The 19,142-nt window shown below is 39.4% G+C and overlaps 1 protein-coding gene across 2 annotated transcripts; it reads right to left on the reverse strand.

The window, feature by feature from the left end:
• Window positions 1-2,206: 2,206 nt before the first annotated feature.
• LOC138167778 (zinc finger protein 420-like) lies at window positions 2,207-18,573 on the reverse strand. Of its 2 annotated transcripts, XM_069096744.1 has the most exons (6): window positions 18,437-18,573; window positions 17,661-17,730; window positions 12,439-12,565; window positions 11,564-11,659; window positions 6,120-7,272; window positions 2,207-6,035 (listed from the first exon to the last, which is right to left on the reverse strand). In XM_069096744.1, exons 1-6 carry the CDS (start codon window positions 18,544-18,546, stop codon window positions 5,645-5,647), a joined length of 1,947 nt encoding a protein of 648 aa, XP_068952845.1. In that variant the 5' UTR covers window positions 18,547-18,573; the 3' UTR covers window positions 2,207-5,644. The 2 variants fall into 2 exon arrangements, with proteins under 2 accessions (XP_068952845.1, XP_068952844.1); XM_069096743.1 differs by having other exon boundaries at window positions 2,207-7,272.
• Window positions 18,574-19,142: the final 569 nt, after the last annotated feature.

The raw sequence follows: 19,142 nt of genomic DNA on the forward strand, positions 1-19,142 counted from the left end.
ACCTTCTCGCACTTCTTGCAATCATGAACAATCACTCTAGTTAGGAATTCTCTGATTGTCATAAAGTAGTGTCTATAGTCTAAAGGCCTTCACAAACTCAAAGGTTTTTCTCCAAATTTGATTCTTTCATGTTAAACAAGTTGTGTGTTCAGGCTGAAGGTCTTCCCACATCCATTGCATTCCTAAGGTCTCTCTCCAGTATGAATGCTTTAATGTTGAGGAAAAGATATATTCAGGACGAAGGCCTTCCCTTGTACATTACAGTCAGAAGTTATGAATTATTTGGAATAAAGAAAAATCTAACTTGTGATGGAAGACCTTCCCACAACATTTACATTCATAAAGAATTTTTACAGTATGAATTCTGACACACAGTTAAGATGTGGCTTCTTCCTGAAGGCCTTCCCCCATTCACTACCTACAAAAGGTTTCCTCCAACGTGAATTTTTGATGTCTAAGATCTGAATTGCAATGGAAGGTCTTCCCAAGCTCCCTACATTTATGAGGAATCTTACCAGGGTGAGTTCTCTGCTGGACATAAAGTAGTGTCCTCCATCTAAAGGCCTCCCTACATGCATTAAATTCTTAAGGTTTCTTGCCTGAATGAATTCTTTAGTGTTGATTAAGTTTTACTCTCACTCTGAAGATTTTCCCACATCCATTACATTCACAAAGTTTCTCTCCAGTATGAATTTTTTGATGTTAAATAAAATCTTAGTTGTAGGGGAAAGCCTTCCCTGCTTACATTTATTAAGGATATCTCCAGTATGAATTTTATGATGGGCTCTAAGTTGTGGTTTATCCCTGAAGGCCTTCCCACATTCGTTACATTCATAATGTTTCTCTTCAGTATGAATACTCAGGTCACAGTAATAGATTGCATGCTCAGGAAGGCCTTTCCACATTCACTACATTCATAAGGTTTCTCTCCACTATGAACACTCAGATGCACTGTAAGACATTGCTTCCTCATGAAGGCCTTTTCACTTTCACTACATAAGTAAGATTTCTCTCCAGTATGAATTCTGTGATACACTGTAAGTTTTATCTTATATTTGAAGGCCCTTACATATTCACATTCATAAGGTTTCCCTCCAGTATGAATTCTCATGCACTGCAAGCTGCTCCTTGCAGGTGTTGCCACATTCATTTAGTTTTACCTCCAATTGAGGTTTTACCTCCAATAAATCCTCTGCTCTCAGAAAGGAAGGAGCAGCTGATTAACCCTGCATTTTTCACCCTTTCCCAAAGTTCTTAACTGCAGAAAGGTTTTACAGCTATTCTCTTGCTTTCTCACTTCAGAAAGCCAGGCTCACTATTCTTTCACCAAGAATCAACTTATCTTATATGAAAGTATGATCACTCAAAGGTAACAATTGTAAATGATTTGACTGAGGATAAATTTAACTGGAGGGATGAATGAACCTTGACTCGTCTTTAATTGGAAAACATCTGAAAGGAATAAAACTACTTAGAAAAAAAAGATGACTCTGAGACTTGTAAATTAAAAAGAACCACAATTTCAGCTAGAGCTACAAAACTGTTCATATCCTTTTACCCAATGGTCCCAGTACTAGGTCTGCTTCCTCAATATGTTACTGAAAGGAAGCAAAGCAATCTCAGAAAAAAAATTTTCACAACACTTATTTTGTGAAATATAAAACTAATAAAAACCTATAGGTCCAATGATGGGGTTATGGCTACAGAGGTCCTGTGTTATGAACATATTAATGTGCCTTTATACACATAATTTCAAAGCATAAAGAAAAACAGGGTGACACATAACACGATAGAATGAAGAAAGGGAATGTGGTTAGGAGTAAATACTTTTGAAAGTAATAGCAACAAAGCAACATATTCATAAAAACGAAATACAGGAAAATATTAGAACTAAGAAGCAAAAAGTGCACATAACTTAATATCTTAAAAATGTAACTTCTTGAGGTAAAAAATGAAGTCTGAAAGTCCTAGCTCCTCTCAACAGGCCTGAGGTGGTTTGATTGGCCATCTTGTCCAACGTTTTACACGAGTTTTGACCTCAAATGAACAGATTGCTATTTTGCAATGACCTATCTACTTGGTTTTTATGGAGTCACCTGGACAGCTGCTTCTGAGAATATCTGCTTCTGGCATCCAAGGTGTTCCCTTTCTTTCCAACTGATACATCACATCTGGTGTGGAAACTGCAAATCCTATTCAATGAAAATGAAAAAGTGCTAGGGAGTCATTTCAGAGTTCTATCATAGAATAGATGAAACATTCCTTCCAACTCATAGCAGAAAGGTAGGACAATCAGTGCAATGAATATATCTCATACCACCAAGGGTGCAAGGTTGGCTGATTTTGTCTGAAAATTTTGTTATTCAAATATGTGGGCCTCAATAGGCTGGGTGAAGAGAAGGCTGTTTTTTTTTTTTAATTGCAGGTGTCAGGAGGGAGGAGAAATTACATTTTTTAAAAAGCAACCACAAAACTTAATAAAAGAAATCAAACCTAGTTTAAGCCCTCTTTGGGAAAAAAGTAGACATGCTAAGCACATTAGAAAGGACTACCAAAGGACATTCTATAAGGCAGGAGAATGGATTACTGAGGAGGGCTTAGGGGAAAAATAGTTAAATTCTGTTTAGATAGTGGGAACACTGTGTATGATGAAACCTACATAGGGCTTAAAAAGAAATCTTGGATTTGAAGCAACAGAGAGGGGAAGATATGTTCTCAAGGACAATCACAAATGAAGAAATCAATTTGCAGGCTTACAAAGCAGACCTTTCTTCCTGGAAACAAGTAGCACAAGGAATCTGTCTCTTGGCTACAAAGGCATTAGGAATAGTTTACTCTTATATGCCAAAGAATAACTGTTAAAATCTTGAAGGTTAACATAGCATATGTCAAGACTCCAAAAGGGGAGCTGTTCTTACCCAAAGACACCAAGTTGCTATGGTTCTCCAGCATCACATCCCTGTACAACTTTTAGTGAGATGGGTTCAGTTGCATCCATCAAGCTGTTTTCCATAGTAACTGGAGTCATTTACAATTCTCACAACAGAACATCAATATGTTTGTTTTCCCACTGTTGTTAACTTACACAACGTGATGGGTGTGCCTGGTTCTGTTAATCTGAGCATTTTACTTCATACAATTTCTTATCCATTTCATTTAAGTTGTTGGGGTTTTCTTCTCATAAAATTGAACAAAATACTTTCTAAAAATATTCTTTAAATTTCTTCATTGGTTGTCATCTTCTTTTTTCTACTGATAATTTGGTTTCCGATGTTCTTTTCAGTCAAATTAGCTAATTATTCATGTGTTGTTTTGTTTTCAAAAAGCTGTAACTTCAAGTTTTAACATAGTGCATTTTTTGCTTTTAGTTTTGTTGATCTCTTCTTTTATAATTCAATTATCTATTTTGGTGTTTTTCTTTTAAAATAACACCTTATTTCCCTGTGCCAATTACATGGACAACAATTTGAACTTTCTTTTTTTAAATTTCTAAGTTCCAAATTATATTACTCCCTCCCTTCCCTCCTCCCTGTGTGGTCAGTAATCTGCTATAGGGTATACATGGGCAATCACATAAAACATATTTCTATATTCTTCATTTTCTGGAAGAAAGAAGGAAGATAGAAAAGAAAGAAAAATGAAGGAAAGCCAGAAAGGAAGGAAGGAAGGAAGGAAGGAAGGAAGGAAGGAAGGAAGGAAGAAAGAAAGAAAGAGAAAGGGAGGGAGAGAGAGAGAAAGAGAGAAAGGGAGGGAGAGAGAGAGAAAGGAGAGAATGAAAGAAATTAGGACACTTCATCTGTTCTTTCTCTGGTTGCAGATAGCATTCTTCATTGTAAGTTCTTTGGGATTATCTTGGATCCATATATTGAGGACAATAGCTAAGTCATTCATAGCGATTGGTCATACAATAGTTGCTCTTACTGTATACAGTGTTCTCCTGGTTCTCCTCACTTCACTCTTCATGAGTTAATGGAAATATTTCCAGGCTTCTCCTAAATCATCCTGCTCGTCATTTCTTATAGCACAAAGATAATCTATTATGATCATATACCAAAACTTAAGCCATCCTCAAATTGATGCGCATTCCCTCATTTCCCAGTTCTCTGTCACCACAAAAGAGCTGCTATAAATAGTTTTGCGAAAACAGGTCCCTGCCTCCCTCCCCCCACTTTTTCTCTTTGGACTACTGACCTAGTAGTGATATTGCTTTGGGCAAAGCTCCAAACTGCCATCCAGAAAGGCTGGATTGTATAATTCACATCAAATTGCTTATCTGGAGGGGAGGTAGGCAATTTGGAACTCAAAATTTTTTAAAATGGAGTAACAGAGCCAAGATGACAGTGTAGGGACTTGTCTGGGCTCTCCCCCAACCATCCTACTCCCATCTCAAATAACTTTAAATAGAGACTCTAACCAAATTCTAGAGCAGCAGAACCTACAAAAACATGGAGTGAAACAATTTTCCAGTTAAAACAAATGAGAAGGTTGGCAGGAAAGGTCTGTTGTACCAGGTAAGAGTGAAGCAAAGTCCAGTGCAGGCCAAGCCCACCTGGGTCTCAGTCACAGGGTGAAGAGGATCACTAGCACACTTGCTTGGGACCAAATGGACCTGGGGTGTCATCACAGCTCCAGGGTAGAATAGCTCTTGTTGCCCTCAGACAACAGTATATGAGAGTAGTAAACAAAACACACCTCTCCCTAGATGATACTAACTTCAAGGACTAGATATCTACAGGTCCCCAGAATTACTACTAGAAACAGCTGCACACAATCCTGAACTTTGAATATTCTCCATTCCCCAAAGAGTCCCTAAGTGGGTCCCAAATCAATCTACTTGTGAGGAAACTTAACCCAAATTTCTTCAGGTGTGCTCTGTAATACCTCCAAGGTCACACAGGTACTTTTGTATTGTGTCTGAGGCCTAACTTGAACTCAGATCCTCCTCACTCCAGGGCTGGTGTTGGTGTTGTATTTACTGTGCCACCTAGCCACCCCAGTGTGTGTGTGTAAATTTTATATATATATATATATATATATATATATGTTTTAAAGCAATCAGGGTTAAGTAACTTGCTCAAGGTTACACGGCCAGGTGTTTCTGGGTGGGTGCTAAGTGTCTGAGCCCGAATTCGATCCCAAGTCATCCTGACTCTGGGGCCGGCACTCTTACTCACTGTGCCACCTGGCCATCCCCGGGTATATCTATATCTATATCTTTTTTTTTTTTTAACAATATGCACCCAATGCTCCTACTTTTCCCCTCTGAACTGAAGCAGTAATATGGCTAATTGCTTTTCTACATGCTGAAATAAACAATGAAAATAAAATAGCTAAAAAATGCTGGAAAAGATATAGGAAAATTGGAACAAGAATTGCATTCTGGATGGAGTTGCGAACTGATCCAACCATTCTGGAAAGCAATTTGGAAGTATGCCCAAAGGGCTATAAAAATGTGCCTATCCTTTGACCCAGCAATACCACCACTTACATAAGGTTTTTCTCCAACATGAATTTTTAAAGTCTAAAAAGATCTGAATTACCATGAAAGGCATTCCCATACTCCTTACATTCTACCAACATGAATTCTCTGATGGACATAAAGATATGTCCTCCATCTAAAGGCCATCCTAGATGCATAACACTCTTAAGGTTTCTTTTGTGAGTGAATTTTTTGGTGTTGAGTAAGTTGTACCCTCACTCTGAAGGTCTTCCCACATTCATTACATTCATAAGGTTTCTCTCCAGTATGAATTCTCTGATGCACTGTAAGTTGCGTCTTAACCCTGTAGGCCTTCCCACAATGACTACATTCATAAGGTTTCTCTCTAGTATGAATTCTGTGATGCACTTTAAGGTTTCTCTTATCCCTGAAGGCCTTCCCACATTCACTACACTCATAAGGTTTCTCCCCAGTATGAATTCTTTGATGTATTTTAAGTCGTGCCTGAGTAGTGAAGGTCTTTCCACATTCACTACATTCATAAGGTTTCTCTCCAGTATGAATTCTCTGATGCTCTGTAAGTTGCATCTTAACCCTGTAGGCTTTCCCACAATGACTACATTTATAGGGTTTCTCTCTAGTATGAATTCTGTAATGCACCCTAAGGTTGCTCTTATACCTGAAGGCCTTCCTACATTCACTGCATTCATAAGGTTTCTCCCCAGTATGAATTCTCTGATGTATTTTAAGTCGTGCCTGAGTAGTTAAAGCCTTCCCACATTCGCTACATTCATAAGGTTTCTCACCAGTATGAATTCTGTAATGCTCTGAAAGTTGCGTCTTATCCCTCCAGGTCTTCCCACATTCACTGCACTCATAAGGTTTCTTTCTAACATGAATTCTCTGGTGCTGAGTAAGGTGCTTCTTGCTCCTGAAGGCCTTCCCACATTCACTACATTTACAAGGTTTTTCTCCAGTATGAATTCTCTGATGCCCATTAAGATATTGTTTAGTCCTGAAGGCCTTCCCACATTCACTACATTCATAAGGTTTCTCTGTAGTATGAACACTCAGGTGCACTGTAAGAGATTGCTTCCTCATGAAGACCTTTCCACATTCACTACATTCATAAGGTTTCTCTCTAGTATGAACACTTAGGTGAACAGTAAGAGATTGTTTCCTCATGAAGGCCTCCCCACATTCACTACATTCATAAGGTTTCTCTCCAGTATGAATTCTCTGATGCACTGCAAGTTTTCCCTTTTCCCTGAAGGCCTTCCCACATTCACTACATTCATAAGGTTTTTCTCCAGTATGAATTCTGTGATGCACCATAAGTTTTGTCTTATCCCTGAAGGCCTTCCCACATTCACTGCATTGATAAGGTTTCTCTCTAGTATGAACACTCAGGTGCACAGTAAGAGATTGCTTCCTCATGAAGGTCTCCCCACAATGACTACATTCATAGGGTTTCTCTCCAGTATGAATTCTGTGATGCACTCTAAGGTTTCTCTTATCCCTGAAGGCCTTCCCACATTCACTACATTCATAAGGTTTCTCCCCAGTATGAATTCTGTGATGTATTTTAAGTTGTGCTTGAGTAGTTAAGGTCCTTCCACATTCACTACATTCATAAGGATTCTCTCTACTATGAACTCTATGATGAACTGTAAGTTGTTTTTTACTAATGAAGGCTTTCCCACATTCACTACATTCATAAAGTTTCTGTCCACTATGAATTTCCTTATGCACAGTAAGCTGCTCCTTGCTCCAGAAGGCCTTCCCACATTCATGACATTCAGAAGGTTTATCTCCAGAAAATTCGCTGCTCTCTAGAAAGGAAGAATAAGGAGCTGGTTAATCCTGCATTTTTCACCCTTTCCCAAGGTTATTATGTGCTCAAAGATTCCCAAGGTATTCTCTTGCTTTCTCACTTGAGAAGGCTAGTCTCACTAGTCTTTCACTAAGAATCAATTTATTTTATTTGAAAGTTATGGTAACTCTAAGGTAACACATGTAAATGATTTCACTGAGGGTAAATTCACCTGGAAGGATGAATGAACCCTAATTCTTCTTTAATTGCATGATATTTTAATGGGATGAGACTATTCAGAAAAAAAAATGATGCTGAGACTTGGAAATGTATCCTTATCATCTCAAGTGAACATAGGAAGAGAAAAGAATGAACAGGGAGAAAACAGAGAATTGACTTTAGAGTCAGGAAAAGAAATAGATATATCAAGAAATATGAAGCGGAAAATGTGACTAATGTTGCCATGAATTTCCTCTAAAAATCCAGCTTATCTAGTTGGTAAATACTGGATTGAAATCTGTAGGAGTAAGACATACAGGTGATGCTGACAAGATAAATGATTATTAATTACCTGAAACACCACTCAGACTCTGGGAATCAAAGAAGTAAAAATGTAAACAATTTAGAAGTGGCAATGAAGTCATCAGACTAGCAAAATTACCTTAAAAAAACAATTTTGACAATTATATTTAAATAGCTACTTATTAAGTTGGTGCTACCATTTTTCTGAAAAGGAACAGTAATCACAGTAAAGATACAAAACTGGTCACATCCTTTGACCCAATGGTCCCAGTACTAGGTCTGCTTCCTCAATATGTTACTGAAAGCAAAGAAAGCATGTTCACTAAAATGTTTCAAAATGGTTTTCTGTGAAATAGCAAAATACTGAAAACCTCTAGGTCCAATGAGTGAGTTATGGCCATGTAAGTACTATCATATGAACATACTGCTGTGCCTTTATAAACATTATTTGAAATCATAAAGAAAAACAGGATGGCACATAATATGACAGAACGAAGAAAAGAGGAATGAAGTTAGGATAAGACATTTTTTAAAGTAATAGCAGCAAAGCAACATAATCATAAAACCATAACAGGAAAATATTACAACAGCAAAAAATGCACATTATTTAATATCTTAAGTAATGTAATTAATTTTAAATGATAATAAATTCATGGAAGTAATGTAGGAGAATGTCTGCTTATAAGAAGATAACCTTCTCAATAACTGCCTTATTTAAGGAAACAACTTTTTTTGAGAGTGGAGGTAAATTTTAGGAAAGACATATATAAAAATAACTTCTTGAGATTAAAAATGAAGTTTGGAGATGCACAGGCAGGCTGGGATGGCGCAGTGCGGCCAGCAGACGCACAGGCAGGCCAGGAATCTACCTGCCAAAACAAACCCAGGACCTATATGATCACAACTACAAAACACTTTTCACACAAATAAAGTCAGATCTAACTAATTAGAAAAATATCAATTGCTTGTGGCTGGGTCGAGCTAATATGATAAAAATGACAATTTTACCTAAATTAAATTATATATTTAGTGCCATACCAATCAATTTACCAAAAAACTACTTTATAGAGCTAGAAAAAATAGTAACAAAATTCATTTGGAAGAATAAATGGTCCAGAATATCAAGGGAATTAATGAAAAGAAATGTTAGGAAGGTGGACTAGCTATACCAGATTTCAATTTGTATTATAAAGTAGCAGTCATCAAAACTACTTGGTACTGGCTGAGGAATAGAGGATTGGATCAGTGGAATAGATTAGGCACACAAGATTCAGAAGTCAATGACTATAGTAATCTGTTGTTTGATAAAGCCCCAGACCCTGGTTTTTGAGATAAGAACTCACTATTTGACAAAAACTGCTGGGAAAACTGGAATATAGTATGGCAGAAACTGGGCATAGAACATTATCTAACACCATATACCAAAATCAAGTCTAAATGGGTACATGATCTAGGTATAAAGGTTGATACTGTAAGCAGTCTCCTAAAACAAGGAATAGTTTACCTATCAGACTTCTGGAGAGGGAAAGACTTTATGACTAAACAAGAATTAGAGAACATTATAAAATGTAAAATGGATAATCTTTACTACATGAAATTGAAAAGCTTCTGTACAAACAAAGCCAATGTAACCAAGATTAAGAGGGAGGTGGGAAACTGGGAAAGCATCTTTACAACCTATGTCTCTGACAAAGGACTCATTTCTAAAATATACAGAGAATTGAGTCAAATTTATAAGAATACAAGTCATTCCCCAATTGATAAATGGTCAAGGGATATGAACAGGCAGTTTTCAGAGGAAGAAATTAAAGATATCTATAAGCACATGAAGAAATGCTCTAATTCACTATTGATTAGAGAAATGCAAATCAAAACAACTCTGAGGTACCACATCTCACCAGTCAGATTGGCTAAGATGACAAAACAGGAAAACAATAAATGCTGGAGAGGATATGGGCAAATTGGAACACTAATGCATTGCTGGTGGAGTTGTAACTGAACCAGCCTTTCTGGAGAGCAATCTGGAATTATGCCCAAAGGGCTATAAATACTTTCATACCCTTTGATCCAGCAATACCACTCCTAGGGTTATATCCCAAAGAGATCATAGAAATGGGAGAAAGACCCATATGTACAAAAATATTTATAGCAGCTCTTTTTGTGGTGGCAAAGAACTGGAAATTAAGGGGGTGCCCATCAATTGGGGAATGGCTGAACAAGTTGTGGTATATGCATGTTATGGAATACTATTGTGCTATAAGAAACGAGGAGCTGACGGTCTTCATATTTACCTGGAGAGGCTTATACAAACTGGTGCTGAGTGAGAAGAGTAGAACCAGGAGAAATTTGTACACAATTACAGACACAATGTATGTGTGATGGTCAACTTTGATAGACTGGACTCCTCTCAGCAATGCAGTGATATAAGTCAATCCCAAAAGACTCATGATGGAGAGAAATATGTGCATCCAGAGAAATAACTAGAAAGAACTGAGTTTATATCCAGGTGGAAGCAAAATACCTGATCTTTTTCCTTCTCTTATTTGGTTTTATGTCTTCTTTACCATTTTTCATTCCATCTGATACAATCCGTCTTTATAGCCTGACTAATGTATAATGTGAAAGTATTTACAGATCCTATACTTGACTATATGCCGCCATGGAGGGGAGGGGAGGGAGGGGAACAAAATGTGAAACTCAAGGAATTGTGGAATTGAATCCTGTAAACTAAAAGGAAACAAACAAATTTATTTTAAAAATTTTAAAAAAAAGATGAACTTTAACCAAAAAAAATGTTTACTACATATGATATAATAATTGAAAATATCCTTCCCAAAGAATTAATTGTAAGAGTAATAACTGATCATCTGAAGTGCTTGGAGACACAGTTTCACAAATAATTCCCTTCAAATTTTGATTCTAAAAAATTAAGTTGCATTCATAAACCATACTCAATGAAAATAAAAAACATCAGGCATCTGCCCCTAAAAGTTCAAGAAGGATTTGTCACATTATCAAGTGACACAGATTTAAATGAGATTCCTAAAAATTTTAGATGATTTTCCTATAAAATCATTAAATGAATGTTGGCTTGGGATTAGGACAGAATTTCTGTCACTTTCTGAAGTGGTCCTAAAAATGGTTCTGTCATTTTGCACTATGTATTTATGCAAAGTGGCATTGTCAGCATTGACGATTACAAAATCAAAATACCAATCAACTCTCAATGTTGAAGATGCTCTATGTCCTGTAGGATCAAGTATTCTACCAAGATTCATTTTTTTATGTAAAAAAAAAAGATCAAGCACGTCCATCTCAGCAGTATGAAAAATTGCTTTTATCTTTAATAAATGGCAAAATTATAAATATACCAAAGAATTATTTTAAAATACATTTCTCTGATTTATTTTCAGTAAATGCTTTATTTGTATACCTATTTTATATACCTATAAACCTGGATCATATAAAAATTTTTCAGGCTGAAAGGGATATAATAAGTGGAAAAAGTTTAAGAAACCCTTATCTAAGGTACATAAACTGTGAGCTTCCACCATCATTGTCTTTGGTCTAAGTGAGAGGTTCATTTATGACCATTCTTTTATTAATAAACTGCTGGTCTTTTAAATCACCCAGAAAAAAAAATGAACTCTGAAAGTCTCAGGTCTTCTCAACAGGCCTGAGAAGCTTTGAGAGGCCATTTGGTCAAGTATTTTATAAGAGCTTTGACCTAAATGACCAACAGATCTCTAGTTTGCAAGGAACCATCTGCTTGGATTTAATGTAGTCACCTGGACAGCTGCTTCTGGGAACATCTGCCTGTGGCACCCAAGATGCTTCTTTTTTTTCCATCTGGTAGATCACATCTGGTTTGGAAACAGCAAATCCTGTTCAATGAAAATGTGCTAGGCTGTCATCATAGAGTTCCATCACAAAATAGGTAGAATAGTCCATATTATAAAATTCTGTATTATATAACAGAAATATTACTTCCAACTCTTAGTAGAAAGATGGGGAGATAAGATCACTGAATGTATCTTATACTACCAACTAGATAGCTTATTTTGTTTTGAGATTTTTGTTTTTCAAAGGTGGGGATCAATTTGAGAGGTGGAAGGAAAAGGAGGGTTTGGGGTGTTTTTTTAGTGTCAGGGAGAATAAAAATTCCTTTTTTTTTTTTTTAAGAAAGCAACCATAAAACTTAAAAGATTTCAAAATTAATTTAAGCCCACTTTGGGGAAAAAGTGGGCCTACTGGGAACATCTCAAGTTTATTACAAAGGACCACGAGAGGACATTCCATATTATGGAAGAATGGATTACAATAGGACTTAGAAAAAAATGGTTCAATTGACTCACTCCCTGCTTAGACAGCGGGAGCACTGTGTAAGATAAAACCTCCACTGAGCTTAAAATGAAAATCTTGGGTCTTAAAGGAAGAGAGAGGGGAAGATATATTCTCAAGGATAACAACAAATGAAGAAATCAATTTCCCAGCATACCAAGCAAAGACCTTTGTTCCTAAAAACAAGTAGCACAAGTAATCTGTTTCTTAGCTAAAAAAGCATTAGGAATATTTCCTCTCCCATACCAAAGGATAACAGTTAATATCTGGAAAGTTGTCACATTATATATCAAGAGTCCCAAGGGGTAGTAGCTGTTCTTACCCAAAGACACCAAGTTCCTATAGTTCTCCAGCATCACATCCCTGTACAAATTTTGCTGAGATGGGTTCAACTGTCCCCACTCCTCACGGGTGAATTCCACAGCCACATCCTTGAATGTGAATGATGCCTGAAATACCAACAACATTTTGCTTACCCAGCTGTAGTTCTAACTGTCGTGAAGTTCAAATGTAAACTGCCTGCCAGTAGGCTGAGGAAACTGAGCCAACTGAGTCAACCACACTGACTCCATTTGGTGACTCAATTCTACAGGCAGCTCACTTCTTTTTCTGTTCAGTTATACATCTAGTCCAACTTCTGTCCTGTGAGAAAAAATTATTCAATTGTGGGAATTGAGAGAAAACTTTATTGCCTTGGTTGAACCTAGCCCAGGGTGGCCAGGAAACCAGATCATCTCTACCTGCTGTTTAGAGACCCTTAACTAAGGACCTGGGTTATGATGATCAGAAATCCAGTCAGATCTAAAAAGACTGATTGATGTGAGGAGTGCTCACAGTTCTACATCTCAAGCAAACCATATGGCTTCTCTGAAAAGTCGCCCCACACTGAACAGTTAGTAATTGATTCCAAGTTCCTTTCATTGTATACAGACACTTGGGAGCAGCAGGACATCTCTTTTCTGAATTCAGGGAATTAACCCTGTTGTCCCTTGAGAGAAAGGGGAAAAAGAAATTTATATGTTAATTCATTATCTATTTAAAAGAAACAGCAAAGTGTACATAATAGATCTGCAGTTTCATATGCAATCATCTTTTTTATCATACTGTTCTGAAATGTTTGCTTCATTCCATAAATTAAAAAGGACATGAATAAAAAGTTTTAGAAAACAAGTCTTCTCTGATTAGTTTGTAAGCTCCTTAATGGCAGGAGCCATTATTATCATCCTCTGTGTCCTGCACACTTGGCACAGAGCCTGGCACCTCTAGCTGCTTAATAAATGCTTAGTATTGTAAACAGTTCCAACGACACCAATTTAAAATATTGGAGCTTTCTCTATGTTTTGGTTTTTTTTTTTTTTCACAATGTGCCCCTGTGGCTCCTACTTGCGCCCTCTGAGATGAAGCAGCAATATGGCTAATTCCATTTCCATTTCCTGAAATAAACAATGAAAATGAAATAGTTGAAGATCACTATCCTGTGGTCCTAAGTCTTCTCTTCCAATCTCTACAAGCCCAGGTCCTTTGACCAATCAACCTGATCTTTTCACAACTAAGACTGCTACCTACTTTTTTCCATTCAATCACTGTGTTTCTTAAAATATGCTGCTCTGAAATGAACATGAGTGTGTTCAATGTTCCTGGAACCCTAAGAACAAAGGAGAGAATAGGAGACAACAATCTCCTGTCTCTAACAGCATGTGAACAATTTTTTACTGCTAAAAAAGGGTGTTAAAGGACCATTACTTTGCAATTCATAAATTTAGAGCTGGGAGAGACTTTAGAGTCCAATTTTCTCATTTTCCACATTAGAAAAGTGAGGCCCAGAGAAAGTGACTTGTGCACTTTGAGACCAGGACCTTTCAATGTCAAATCCAGGGCTATTCTCACTGTACCATGTTGCCATTCCCTTTCTACATAACCAGACCTAGCTAACAACTGAGTTTTTGCACAAAAATACTCATAAGAACACTCTCTGGGGCAGCAGAGAAATGGAAAGAACTGAATTCTCCCCAGTAAAGGACAGCTAGGAAAAAATGACATAAGGGGGTGGCTAGGTGGTGCAGTGAATAGAGCACCGGCCCTGGAGTCAGGAGGACCTGAATTCAAATCTGGCCTCAGACACTCGACACTTACTATCCTTGTGACCTTGGGTAAATCACTTAACCCCAACTGTCCGGCATGAATCACACTCATTTAGGTACTTAAAACTGACAAATATGAGGAATCCTGAGAAGCATTGGAAGATGTGCATTGACTGACACAGTGTAAAATAAGCAGACCTAACAGAATACGACACAGAAAATTACAGAAACATAATTTTTTAAAACATGGAAAAGATGCTGAATCATGAGTAATAACAAAAATTTGAACATACTGATTATCAGACTTATGGATAGGTGGACAATTATGAATAAACAAGAGGTAGACCGCAAAGTCAGGCATAAAAGAGATAATTTCGACTCCATTAGATTAAAAAGATTTTGCGAAAATAAAAGAAATATGGCCAACATAATAAGAAAAGCAGAAAAGAGCAGAACATTTTTTAGTAAACGGCTTATTAGATAAAGGTCTCTTATCTAAACTACATAAAGAACTTTGTCAAATATATAAGAATGTGAATCACGCCCCCAGTGGATAAATGGCCAAAGGATAAGAAGAAGCAGTTTTCCAAAAAAGAAATCAAAACAATTTATAGTTATATAAAAAATGCTCCAAATCATTACTTATTAGAGAAATATCCATTAAAACAACTTTGAGATACCATTTTACACCTCCCACTTTGGCTAAAATGATAGAATGGGAAAGTGACAAATGCTGGAGGGGATGTGGAAAAACTGGGGCAGTATTTCATTGTAGGGGCAATCACAAAATGATCCAACACTTGTGGTGAGCAACCTGCACTTATGCCCAAAGAGTAATTAAACTATCTATGCCCTTTGACCAAGCAAGTCCAATACATGACCCATCTCCAAAATGATTAGGGAGAAAGGAAAAGAACCTACATGTTCTAAAATGTTTATAGCAGCTCTCTTTCTGGTGGCCAAGAACTGGAAATTGCATAGACGCCCATCAATCAGGGAATGGCTGAACAAGTTGTGCTATATGATTGTGATGGAATAATGATGGCCTATAAGGAATGATGAGCTCTATCATTTCAGAAAAACACAGAAAACTTCCATGAAATAATAAAGACCAAAAAATAAGTAGAACCAAAAGAACATCATATACAGTAGCAGCAATATTCTGTTCAGAACTACAATGTGTGACTATGTTACTTATCTATTACAAATACCCAAATGAATTATAAAGGACATGAGAAGAAAGAGGCTATCTGCATCCAGAGGAAGACCTGATAAACTGAAGTATGTATGGAATAATTCCACATGTAAACAACAAAAACACCCCATGTCTAAATGTTAGCCATCTCTAAGGCTGAAGTGGAAATGGAAGAAAAATAAGAACTTTACATGATAATTTTACTGTATACTTGAAAGGAATAACAAGTTGTGAACTGTAGATTTGAAGTTTCATGTACAATCATCTTTTTTATTATATGTGATGGAAATGCTTGTTTTCCATAAATAAAATTATAAACTATATCCACTTCTCTTTTTTTTTTCTTTTTGCTTTTTGGAGGGCAGTTGGGGTTAAGTAACCTGCTCAAGGTTACACGGCTAGTTTTTTTGTGTGGGTGTTAAGTGTCGGAGGCCAGAAACGAACTCCGGTCCTCCTGACTCTGGGGCTGGCGCTTTGCTCACTGTGCCACCTAGCCTCCCCAGCTATATCCACTTCTGATAGCAGAGAAGATGGAGACTACTACAGGAGAATGTTTTATGAACTTTCAGATAATGTCAATATCATTGGTATTTTTGTGCAAGGACCTCTCCGCTATAAAGGAGAATTAAATCTGGAGAGTGAAGGAAAGAAGTCTTTTTTTTTTTTTAAGCAATCAGGGTTAAGTAACTTGCTCAAGGTTACACGGCCAGGTGTTTCTGGGTGGGTGCTAAGTGTCTGAGCCCGGGATTCGATCTCCAGGTCGTTCTGACACTGGAGTCGGTGCTCTTACTCGCTGTGCTACCTGGCCGCCCCAGGAAAGAAGTCTTTACAGAAATAAGACTGAGTGAAATAGCACACAACCTTATAGAAAAACATAAAAGAAACTTTTCTAATTGTGCTCTCACCACTCATTCCTCACACTGATGATGCAGTCTGTGTTCCAATGCCCTTTCAATGCCTTCACTGAAGCCTGTTCTCCAGGCACAAGAGGTCCTCAAACATAGCTGTTTGCCAGCATAGCAGGAGGCTGACATCATGTCTCTTCTGGTTACCTCCAAGCTAAAAGAGGCAGGTAGCTCAGGGGCTGTGGCCTTGCCTGGAGAAGTTACCATAATTCCTTACCATAAACAGCCTAAGATCTTGGTTTACTAAGAGCATATCTGCTCCTTTAGGATGCTTTAAAATAGTGCAACCCTGGGAAAACTTTCTAGATGACCTGCATAGGTTCTGGAGAATTGTCCTAACTTCCTGTAAGATGATTCTAAAGCACTGGAATGTCTCATAATAAGTTAAAGCCCATCAATGTGTATCATAGGATCATAGCTTTAGAATGATCTGGGATTTTAGAAATCATCTATTACAATCCCCTAATTTTGTAAATGAAGAACTGAGGTCAGAGAGGGGGAACAATTTCACATGACGATTTAAGTGAAAGACCTGGGATTCAAACTCAGATCCTCTGAATAGAAAACAGGCCGTTTCTATCATTCCACACTGCTTCTTTTAAGAGGAGATAATCAGACTGAATAGGATTTCCTCTGTGTAAATACTTGACTATATGTGTCTGTATGAATATATTAATCTGTAGGAAGGCAGCTAGACAGCTCAGTGCACAAAGTCCTGTACCTGGAGTCAGGAAGATTCATCTTCCTGAGTTAAAATCCAGTTTCAGATACTACAAGTTGTGTGACCCTGGGCAAGTCACTTTACCCTGCTTGCCTCAGTTTCCTCTTCTGTAAAATGAGCTGGAGAAGGAAATGGCAAACCTTTCCAGTGTCTTTGCCAAGAAAACCCCACCTGGGGTCAAGAAGAGCCAGAGGGGGGGCGGCCAGGTGGCGCAGCGAGTAAGAGCACCGGCTCCAGTGTTGTGATGACCTGGAATCAAATCTGGGCTCAGACACTTAGCACCACACCCAGAAATAACTGGCCGTGTAACCTTTTTTAAGTTATTTTATAATAACTTATTTTATAATAAGCAAGTTATTTAACCCCGATTTCTTAAAAAAAAAAAAAAGAAGAGCCAGAGGGGACTGAAAAGGACTGAACAACAAACCTGTGTGCATGCATGTAGCCGTCTACATATGCATGTACATACAGAAGGAAGTCTAGGCTCAGATATTTCAAGGTTGGGGTGTCTACTGTGTCATTTAGCTACAAACACGTGATTCCCGGGGCGCACAACCTTCAGGGTCCCAGCACTGGACTCAGAAAGCCTCCCATCTGAGCAGGTCTTCCCGGGAACCCACCCCCCTCCCCAGCGGCGCTCACCTGTCTAGGCTGGAACGTCAGGACAGGAGCCATCCCCTCCTCCTGCGGGCTCCCACCTGGGGGGGCAGAGCTGGGAAGGAAAGGGTGGCGTGAAGAGGGGGACCGTGCTGGGATCTGTCCTGGTGGGGATGGGGACCCCGCTTCTGACCCAGGGTGGGGGGCAGGGATCAGGGAGGGGTCGGTGCTCCAGAGCTGGTAGGGAAAAAAAACCAACAGCTCTTTAGAGACAAAGCTGGAGAACAGCCACGCGGCCCTCTCGGTAGGGGAACAGGGAGCCCCACAGCATCAGGGAAGGCTTCCTGGAGGAGGGGGTGCCCCAGAGGATGCCGGGAGATGAGGCTAAAGGGAAGGTGGGATGGAAGAGGGGGCGGACATGGACACACAACGGGACCTGCCCTCACACCCTGGACCCAGGGCAAGGACAGAAGCCTGGAGGGCCAGGGCGGGGTCAGGGACTGGTCGGGAGTGAAGGAGGATCTGAACCCGCCCCCAGACTCCCCTCCCCCCTCCCCCCCCCCCACCCTCCCCCCCTCCTGCCTGCCCCCAAACCCCAGGAAGTCCTCTGGGGCTTATTTCCTCTTCTGGCGGACGCTCCTCCCCTTCTCCCTGAACCCACCAACCAGCCGACCCCACTGCACCCCCGCAGCAGGGCTCCGCCTGGGCCTGGTTCCGTTCCCGGTCGCCCCACACCTGTCACACTGGAACTCAGGACAGAAGAAGAGAAACCTCCACCAGCAAGCAGGGAAAACGGGGAGAGGAAACTAGGAGGAAGTTACTTAATTAGAAGGAAGTTCCATCCTCCCGCCTTTAGGCTCGGAAAATGCCCCCGAAGCGCGCATGGCCTTCTGGGAACCGTAGTCTGGAGGCTGAGGCGCTTCGTGCGCATGCCTCTGTCTCGGCCCCACCCCTGACCTGGAATGGAGTCCCGCCTCCCTACCTGCCCCACCCCCTAAGCCTTTCCTGTCAGGAGCCCCGCCCCTTCCGCTTCTCCCTTCCCTCCTGAATTCCAGTCATTTGGTAGATGGACTCAATAAAAGTAGGAATCGCCATTTATCTGCAGCTTCCAGTGTTCCAGGCCCTTTTAATTGTCTTTGCACTGATTATCTCATCTGGTCCTGGAACCGACCGTGGGAAGCGGGTGCAGCTATAACCTCCATTTCATAGATGGGGAAACTAGAGGGAGTGACTCACCCAGGGTCACACAGCTAGCAAGTACCTGAACTTGGATCTGAACTCAGCTCTTCCTGACACCACACAGAACTCCATCCACTGCACAGAGAAATTCCTGGGGTCTTCCCCTCCCAAACAGAGTCTTTTGTGAAGACAGACTGGGCCATCTTTTGCCCCAATTCTTACCAAGCCTGTCATCCCTGAATGCGTGTTGCCTCAGACACACAGAGACCCAGGAGAGGGTGAGATCTCCCCTGCACCTGGAGCCGACCCCAGCCCTCCTGACCTGTGTCTCCCCCTGAACTCTGGTGA

Source organism: Petaurus breviceps, unplaced genomic scaffold (genome assembly GCF_028583685.1).
Source record: "Petaurus breviceps papuanus isolate PSGF00001 unplaced genomic scaffold, PetGlider_PUasm1.0 305, whole genome shotgun sequence".
Classification (NCBI taxonomy): Eukaryota; Metazoa; Chordata; class Mammalia; order Diprotodontia; family Petauridae; genus Petaurus; species Petaurus breviceps.